The sequence below is a fragment of the Egretta garzetta genome, unplaced genomic scaffold, assembly GCF_000687185.1.
Source record: "Egretta garzetta isolate BGI_Z169 unplaced genomic scaffold, ASM68718v1 scaffold179, whole genome shotgun sequence".
Lineage (NCBI taxonomy): Eukaryota > Metazoa > Chordata > Aves > Pelecaniformes > Ardeidae > Egretta > Egretta garzetta.
In genome coordinates, this window is record NW_009270001.1 from 245,668 (window position 1) to 255,438 (window position 9,771).

Here is a 9,771-nt window from a genome sequence, read left to right on the forward strand (position 1 = left end):
GCAATACGTATATGTCTATTCATGGCTAGGCTGACAGGAACTAACTCCCAAACAGATGCGGCGTAAGATATAATGAGTAGCTACCTCCTAGGTGAAGTCAGTTTTCTCTGTCCTCCCTGCAAAGCAAACCACATTTGGAAAGCAGGGCAATGGGAGAAAAACACCAAAGATCACAGATTGATTTTGTCTGCATACAAGAAAGTTGGGTATGGGATAAAACAAGGAAGCATGAAGCAAGGGAGCAGAACAAAATGGCATGTTTTAAACAGCAAAGAGGTGCCTTTTAACTCATACTATTTTAAAAAGAAAAACTGGCTACAAAGGAAAGATGGTGCTTGGAAGAAGGTACCACGTGAGGAAAAGAAACCCTGACTCTCTAGAGGATGCTACCGAAACCCAAACACCCAAGTAAGCCAGGAAACCTGACAAAGTAGATGAAGTGATTTTGTGTATGTGTATCTGCTGCTTGTGTGCCACCCGGGAGCAAGTGGCTTGTCAAGCCTTCTGCAGAGTTTGCTGTGTGTGCTTTTGGCGTTAGAGCTTCTCTCTTCAAACACTTTAAAACCTAAAGTCGCCATAAAGTTCAGTCACTGGGGATTTCGGGGACTCAGCACCTTTGCTGACTACAAGGGCTCATTTCCACAGAAAGGTAGCACAGCTGGCACTTAAGCAGCTTGTTGGGTAAGGCAAAGAGAATCAGCACTACAGCATACTCAAAACAGGGGAAGCAGAAGGGCTAACATGATAGGACCTAAACACAGCAGCCTGATAAGCCAACAGGAAAAAGAGCTCTCCCAGTGCCATAAGTGGTACTCGTTCATTACAAACCGCAGCACCCAACAGCACGCCTACGTAAGAAACTGTTGTTCTGGTTTTAATTAGAAAAGAATAAAGCAGGGTGCCTCAATTCCTTTAAGTTTTTTTTTTATCTTCAAATAAATACTCATGTCTCTGAGGACTAAATAGGGTGAAATCAATAGGTGAATCAACAGGGTGAAAAAAAGACATACTAAATAATATGAAATGCAATTTAGCTACAGTTACGTTCAGCCAGAAATCATCAACAGTTTTATGTCTGGTAGTCACTGGCTAATGGATAAACGAGTTAAACTTTTAGGCTTTTCAACGATGCAGCTCTCCCTGTGCAGGCAACAGCCTCACTGCTGTTAAAAAACCCAGAGTACCACCTTGCACCTGCAACGGAGCTCACTTTTACTGCAAGGCAAGACCTCTTCGGTTCCATGAACTGCTGCCATTAACAAAGACTCTTAGAAAGAGCAAGCTTGTACACAAAGGTCCAAAGAGGAACTTCAGCACCAAAATGCTAAGAAGGGCAATACCTATCTCTCAGGGTACCTGGCTGTGATGATGGACTTCTAGATCGTGGATCCAAGAGGGCTTTGCCATGACCTAAACTCCACAATGTGTCTAAGCAGGCAAAAAGTACAATTTTGGGCACCCCTGCAAAGATTGGGATCGAGGACTTTCAGAGTTCAGACACCTCCAGGGTAGGAACCAGCTCAGTGTGGGTTTGAAGATTGCAATTTTTGACTCGGGCATCTAAATTAAATTCAGTTCACGGAGTACGTCACTATTTCAAAACAGAGGTCTGAGCTCAAAAGAAGACTTATCACAAAATGGTTCTTCTACTTGTTTCCTCTGCTTTTGAATCTCTCTCTCTCTCATAAATTTCAGAGTACTTGATTAAAAAAAATAAACCAAACCCAACACAACGGACTCAAAACAGAAAGTTATTAGCTTCCACAACACTTAGCATTACACATTAGATTTTACTCACCAGGATGATTTGATATAGGAGGCTGGAATGCAAGTTCATTGTGAACTGGCCCTTTAAAAGAAAACATACAATTTGTTTTACACAAGGAAAAATAAGGTTTTCTTTCTTAACTTGTTTTCCTATGAAAAAAGACTTGTGAGGATGCCAGATGTTATAAATCCCAGTAATTTCTGAATCAATTGGCCAAATCTGACAGGGGAGACAAATGCCCACAGAAGAATTACACTCTTAAAGGTTTCCTAAACATTCAGAAGTTGAGCAGAGCAAACAGCTCCATTAGTATCCCAAGAGGAAAGGCTGCATGCTGCTTAAGCCAGACCCAGCTCCAGGAGAGAGCAGAAACCAGATGGAGCATGGAGTTGCAGTAAGAATAGGACTTAGGCTCCACATCTGCCCCCAAGTTGGGCAAGAGAGAATCATTGCATAGAGGCATGCGATATAAATCTGTCCAGAAACCACACTTCACTCGTTTCATCAATCACAGAACAAGTTGCCCAGCATGCTGTGGACTCAATCATAAGAAACACTCGCTGAAGATGGAAAAAAGCCCTAGAGAACTCCTTTTCTAAAGGAAAAAAAAATACTGAACACAGTCTTGGTATCGGTCAGTTTATTCTTTCCAATTTTACAAACTAAGTAGGTCCCTTACAGGCAGCAGAGAATAAGAAGGAGAGACTTAAACACAGTATTATAAGTAAGAGCAGCTTTTGCAACAAGATGTCAAAACAGGCACAACGGTGGTAGGTGTCAAAACATGCGACTTCCTGAAGTGAGAAATGGCAGCAGCCAAGAAAAGCTCTATGTGGTATCACCAGCCAGTAACAAATATTAATTATGGAAAGATACATGCACTGAGAAACATCTATAGAGGTTCTACAGCATCACCAAAGTTTTTACATGCTGGTATTTCTGACAAATAAAACGATAAAGGAAGTGGGATCCTAACAGAACAAAATAATGAAACTTAATAACCGTACCTAAACCACAATTTTCTTGATAGAGACAGGCTGACAAGTCATTCTAACATTAACTCACAGTACATTCTCCCCTCCACTAACAACAACTGCTGCAAACAGGTGATCTGGTTAAGGATTGTATTAGGAAAGAAAGAAGCGGTCCAGCCTTTTGCCTCAAAATTTAGAAGAGCTTTAATTGGTGGGTTGGGTTTTTTTTTTTTTGCACTATATTCTTACAATGCATATGCTGTGCTAGGTGCTCACACTAGAAGTTTGATCACTTCTTTTTTTCCTTCCCATCTCCTGTACCTTAAAACAAGGGGTTGTGGTCTTATTTCGTAGATGAAAGACTTCCAAGTTTGCGTGCCAAAGGTACTCGTGAATCAGGCTGTGGCAAGACCACTATATTGACAAGTACTTTAACGCATGAGCTTTCACAAAGTTCTTTTAAATTGGCTAGCGTACATGGACACGTCTTCCAAAGCTTAATGTAGACTGTTAGATCATTAAGACACTGCTTCAAAATTTCTAGAAAATAAAAACAGCCGGGAACTTCCAAGTTTTGAAAGAAAATATCCAAACGCCATATTCTGAATCAACTTCCTTTTCCGCTAAGGAAATATTTACTACAAGACTGCGAAGCTTTAAAGACAGAGGTTTAGAAAGGAAATGCTAGTTTTGTAAGGTATAGTGAGACATCTGTAATATAGATGGTATCACTACAGCTATCTGAATTTTTAATCTCTGCTGCTTTAACAGAGGAAAGTCCATCAAGCTCTTATGTTTAACTGTCAGAATATACTAAACATAGTAATGGTAGTCCTATAATGAAAAAAAAAACCCAAACATTTGAGGGTAAAGAATAATCACAAATGAGCCCCCACTGTTCAACAAAATCGAAAACAAAGTGATTTGAAATTCTGCGCTACTTACAGTAATGTCCAGGATGCATAGGTGGATGGTGCTGAAGATGGCCATTCTGGTGGTGAGGTATGGTAGGTGTGTAGGCTGCCGTCCGACTTCCAGTCCAAGTTGTAGTACTATCTAGAAAAAGAAAGGAGTGGTTGGTTTTTAAGGGAGTTTTTCCGCATTTCACTTCTAATCCTCTATTTCTCCTGAACATTTGGAAACTGGTTTTAGAAAACTAAGAAGAGTGCACGTATGTATATACTCACTGTGATGGTAAGTAGCTGGCTGAGCTGTAAACCCATTCTGCTGAGTTCCTGGCTGAGGCCCTGAAGCAATCTGTAAGAGTCCATCACTATGGCTACCTGTCAATATACTGGTAGGTTGACCTGGTAAAAGAACACACTACCTATTCATGAACGTTCCAAAATTTTAATTAAGAAGAGCTCAGCACTACTGGGTAGGAAAATACACCCAACTAAGGGCACTGCAATACACAGTTCCTGCAAGTTTGGTTTCAGTATTTTTTTCCACCCACCAGAGTGTCTTAGGAAACTTGAAGCAAGATGCTCTGCGTCAGCTAATTTTGACTCTGACACCCTTAATATTTTAGGAGTAGAAGTATGCAGAGAACTCTGTTTATCAATCGCATCTTTGTTTTGTTCACATCTCATTTTTCAGTTTGAAAGGAAAGAAGAAGAGATGTCACAGCTTTTATTGGATAACATAGCTGGAGTAGATTTGGTACGCATCCAAACAGGCCAACAGTAGGTCCAGTAAGTTGCTTATTTTCAGCATTTTATAACTGCTGTTCCTAAGGAGGACACTCGCTTAAATTTACATTCCTCCAAAACATACTGAACGGTATTTTATTTTTAAAAATAGTGCTTGAATAGAGCTGCATACATCACTGGACTCCTTCCTGAGAAAGTTGCTGGGTTTTTTGGGGTTTTTTTCTCCCAAATAAGTACTCCAAGAATTGTCTAAAGTAAAACTACAGATATTTCAGAACAGGTTAACAGAATTTGATTTTAAAAGGCTTCAGCTCAGCCATTAACACTAAACTGATCAGCAGTTTCACAAGTACACTTGCACTCTCAAACTGGTATGGCTAGCAGAATTTAACACATTGAAAACTTGAACTAAAACTTAAAACCAAGCTTTGTTTCCTGACCACTTGGCTCCAAAAATTATAGCACTGATGAGAAAAAGTTATTGACTATAAACTGTTGTGCAAAGGCTATTAAACTTCCTATCCTTTTCTCTTTGCTGGAGGCAAATACAGACATTGTACCTCAGCTTGGCAAAACCACCATTCGTTTTAGCAAAAAAGTTGTCAGCTAAAATTAAAGAACGTTATCAAAACACCATGCCACTGTAATTCAAATTTCGTAACGTGAAAACCATTATATTCACGCATTTTTGATATTAAAGTGACAAAGAAAACATGAAACCCCTCCAAACCTCAGGCTTTCTCTGCTTTAGGGCTTCAGGACACCATGTACGTAACGGCTTTACCATCCTACTGAAGTGGGAGGTTTGATGTTGGTAAACCAGACTCTTCCACTTGCACCAAATACACACAGAAAGGCAAGAAAAACTTGAATGCAGCACTCCAGTGGACTCATCAAAATATTAATTAGGGCTGTCGCTTTGGTGGTACAGTGGGCCATTATAAAAATAATCAAGTTAAAACTGCAAGGCTCATTTTGTCAGCTGTGGAACACTAAAGAATTGTCTGAAAACCTCTCAATACTGCCACCTTACAGTACGGCCGTTTGTTGTCCTGCTTGCTGTTGTAATAAAATAATAAAATTCTTCCATTCCTACAGCAGTTATTCCAACTGTAGCCGTAATGTTTTGACAGTGGTCGTTAGTTTTAATATTTTATGACTGGCATAGCTAAAAGAGTCTTGTAACACTCATGTAGTGTCAAGTCTCATTGAAAAAAAGGCTGAGTCACCAGGAAAAGTTACTCAAATTACGCTCCACGTTAAAACCTTACATTAACACTTACACGAGACTGCCTCAATCGCATCGCCACACACTTTAGCAGTGTAGCGCGGCAGCGGCACAGTCCCAGTGCAAGATCTACTTTGGCGAAAGTCAAGAGTTATCTTTGAGCTTTCACATTTTCACAGTTTAGTATTTCACACAATCTCGATGATCTTACTTGTTGAAGCCACAGGAATGTTGGGAAAATTAGTGGTGCTGGTAGTGCTAGCCTCGGTAGGAGCTAACATGGCTGGGGTGCTATAAGGCTCTGTAGATGCCCTGTTACTTGGTGGATGCTGGATGGTTTGGACTGAATGGCCTTCGGCAGAAGACAACGACGGCTGCCCCTCGTAGTCATGAACGTATTCGTCTTTCACCAACATGCTTGATGGAGCTGCGAAGAAGCAAACGGTTAAGCATGCAAAGCAAATCTGTTTTCACTAATTGCACTACTACTTTCAAAGCAATAACAATGCTATTAGAACTACTGGGGGGAGGATTTAACCTAGATAAACATTGCTAAAGCACTCCTCTAAATTACAAATAAACACTTCAAGTCAGCAGCAGGAAATTTTGAAGCATAACTGGATGGAAAAGCAAACTGTTTATTTCGCTTACTGCAATCAAACAAGCAGTTTAGTCCCACAGTAGTAGAATCGAATAGCATTTTGTTTTCTAGACCATCATTGCATGATTGGACACAGTTAATAAAATGGAAAAACAGGCTTTTTGTCAAGCACCTAAATATATGTTAATGCAGCAGCTAACAAACCAATTCCTACTATACAAGAACACACATTTTTCATAGGAGCTTTATGCAATTCATGAACACAAGCACGTAAAAAACTTCATGCATCCCTTAAGTAATTCTAAGCAACTCCCATTCAAATTGACTAGAACCATCAAATTCACATTCAAAGACAATATAACACTACTCAATATTTAACTGTGTAGCCACTAATTCAGAATATTCCCCGTACAGCATAAGGAAATGACTACCACTGCCACCAGAAGGATTTATTTCTGTATATCCTATAGGGCATGTTCAAGTAAAACTCTTACGCTACATTAGCTCCCACGCTCATTTTTAAAGCGGTCTTAAATATATTAAAATCTGACAGTAATTTTCTGTTTCCTGCTGCAAAAACAGTAGGACAACAAGGAAACACTTATTATGTATTTAACTGCTGGCTAGTCAGCTTTGATTCTGTACAAAAGGATCAGTTTTCAGAAGACACGGGCAATAATGCAAATCAGCAGAGATGAGCTCACAAGTTAAAGCTTGCGAAGTTAACAGTTTGTTGGGTTGTTCGGGGTTTTTTAAGTCATTTTTGCTTGAATCCTTCTAATAATGTGCTAAAAACACTGGATTACCTAAACTTCCTTCTCTATGAATTTCTTCTGGAAGGAATAAAGAATTCAGTTTTAAACTAAAGCAGTTACAATCTCAGATTTCTGAATAATGTTCATTGGACGTTTAACATGCAATTTCTCTGAAGTTTCAGGGACAGCAAGAATAATAGACTGCTTCATTCAATTGCATATTCATTACTGAATTTTTATTATTTTCTTGTGAAACTACTTATTAAATCATAAACATCTATTATTCCCAATTCAATTAATTAGTATATCATAGAGGTGCACATGGGTTTGGGTCTTCTTTTTTTAAAATTAGCAGCATTCAAGAGTGAGGGTTTTATTTTTTGTTGGGGCTTGTAAGCTGCAGGCGATGAAAACAGAACATACCTACAAGCTGAGCTGAAGCCTCAATTTAAAGAGTTTATCAATTCTTGCCTCTCATACGCTACTTAGCTGGTGTTCCAAAACCGGAGAGACAAATACATTTCCATCTGCTCTCGATAATCCCTCCCAAGGAAATACACAGGAAAAAAAAATATGTACATACTGAAGAGTTTAACACAGTTTGTGCCCACAAAAGTGCAATAGTAAACAGAACTACTCACCAGAACTCTGTAGTGTCAGTCCTGAGAGATCTTTAAAAAGAAAAAAAAAAAAAGAAAAGGGGGTGTGGAGGATTATATAGGCAGAAATCTTCAACAACATTTAAATGTTAAGTTTACAAGCCTTTAAAAATTAGTACTATGACTCTACGTATTATACCCCCTCCATCACAACACAAGTCTCAATGCTAAGTTATTCCTAGGATACACATTAACTGCAAGAACTGCGTGCAATGCCAACAGAAAGGCTTAAACAAAAGCCACAAACTGTTCTTTCAAATTTGGAATAAAGGTAAAAGAATAATTCCATTAAGAAGATGGACAAGAGCATACGAGAGTAATTTATAATTAAATGATTAAAAGTTAATGTTTCTAATTTAGGCCTGTATTTTCTACACTCGAAAACATTTTACATTTTATTCCCACTGTTCCATTTTAAATCGAGTCTACTTACCGATGCCAGGCGATACTACACGCTCATAATGGTAAGGATTTACACAGACACTGTCACATTTTAAGTCAAAAGCATACTGACAATATTTAACATGCTTGAGTTCATTTTTATGAAGATCAGGCCACCTCCAAAGACGAGCGTAAATCACATGAGGGAATCCCTTGCGACCAGCCACCTAAAAAGTCAGACACAAAAGTTGATTGGGAAAGTAGCAAGACATTTTGCTTTACTTAGTGAGGAGCAAAGCTGGAAGAGGACAAACAACACCACAACCTCTCTCCATCATCAAAATATGAAAAAAAAAAAAAAAAAAAAAAAGGTGGTGTACAGTTTACCCAAGTTCTGTACTCAACAGAAATAAACTTCTATTAGGGTTTTGCTATGGTTAAGTCAACACTGTGATTCTTAAGAAAAAATACAAAATGGCAGAAGCAGAATTTGTGCTTAATGTATAGTTATGTATGGTCACCTTCCCCACTATGGATGATGAAGGAGCTTTGCCCCAGAAGAAGAGGAACGAGGCACTAAGCTACACTATAAGGAATTTACAAGTGGAAGAATGCCAATCCATTATACTGAAAAAAAAAAAAAAAAAAGCCAAAAAAACCCCCAAAAATGCTTCTAGGGTAGACAGAAAGCTAGCCAGCAAACATGACATCTGTCCTGGAACAAGGAAATCGCAACCCAAGCTATGCAGGTACTGAGTACTGACGATATCAGGCTAAGATAAATCCTCAGTGCAGACTCCTTGGAGTACCTTAGCAAGGGATCATAGGTCTTTCTTCACACTGCTGACCAACACAGAGCTAACAGAAGCTTGTAGTGAAAATACCAGGATAAACAGCCGAATTTGTTACGTGACCCTGCTTTTTACTGCCACACACACACTCGTTTAGAACGGCTGATCCAACGCCTTCTGCTCCTTTTGAAAAAAAAAAAAATAATCAACTACTGCAGCAGTCCAGAGCTCCAGCCACAAAAGGTGCCTACAAATGGGGGCGAGGGGGGATGCAAGAGAAGAGCTACTCTTCCTCAACACTCTAGGATCCTGTGTCACTCACTTTTGCTCCAGCTTCACTAGGAGGAAAACATCTGATTTTCACTTGTACTAACCTGAAGCCTCCCATCCAGCGTTCTCTGTATTGTAACACACTTGCTAGGATGAGCTCCATTTGTGGTTATAGCTGTAATCAAAGAATCCAATTCATCTTTTTTCTCCTTTAGCTTTTTAACTAAACTTTCAATTGCGCGTTTTGCAAAAGTTTCACTCTCTCCACCTTGTCGATGGCACATCAAGCTGTGAACAATGCTCAGACAAGCATCATTACTTGTTGGCGTGTTAGTAATAGACATATTGTCCATTTGTCACAGCTTTTTTTCTTTCAGATCAAATGTCAGTTTTGGGGGCTGTTATGATTTTCAAGCTGATGAACAAGAGATGATCCAAGTTAAGTGTTAGATGTACTGTCTCTTGGTAAAACCTAGGAGGAAAAAATATCTACATTAGAATTGTTTTTAACAAATTGCAGATCATGTTTCTAAGGAAGTCTGTGGCTTTTCGCTTCTTTTATTTTCAAGCTAAGTGCAGGATATTAAAAGCACATGAAAAAACTGCATTGCTTTGTCCCATGATAGCTAAAACATGCTTAAGACACTGCTTGCACAGTTTTAGATATAAGATTTTTTTTTTCCCCTAGTAAC

The 9,771-nt window shown here is 39.0% G+C and overlaps 1 protein-coding gene across 2 annotated transcripts in view; it reads right to left on the reverse strand.

The window, feature by feature from the left end:
- SMAD4 (SMAD family member 4) overlaps positions 1–9,551 on the reverse strand; it is a 15,491-nt gene extending 5,940 nt beyond the window's left edge. Inside the window, exons 1-7 of one of the 2 annotated variants that reach the window (XM_009647678.2) lie at positions 9,184–9,551; positions 8,071–8,245; positions 7,620–7,649; positions 5,834–6,049; positions 3,930–4,049; positions 3,688–3,798; positions 1,799–1,849 (exon numbers count right to left, since the gene is read on the reverse strand). In XM_009647678.2, the coding sequence (XP_009645973.1) occupies positions 1,799–1,849; positions 3,688–3,798; positions 3,930–4,049; positions 5,834–6,049; positions 7,620–7,649; positions 8,071–8,245; positions 9,184–9,432 (952 nt within the window). In that variant the 5' untranslated portion in view covers positions 9,433–9,551. The remainder of the gene's footprint in view (positions 1–1,798; positions 1,850–3,687; positions 3,799–3,929; positions 4,050–5,833; positions 6,050–7,619; positions 7,650–8,070; positions 8,246–9,183) is intronic. The other variant, XM_035903053.1, reaches the window with a different exon arrangement.
- Between the last annotated feature and the right edge of the window lie 220 nt (positions 9,552–9,771).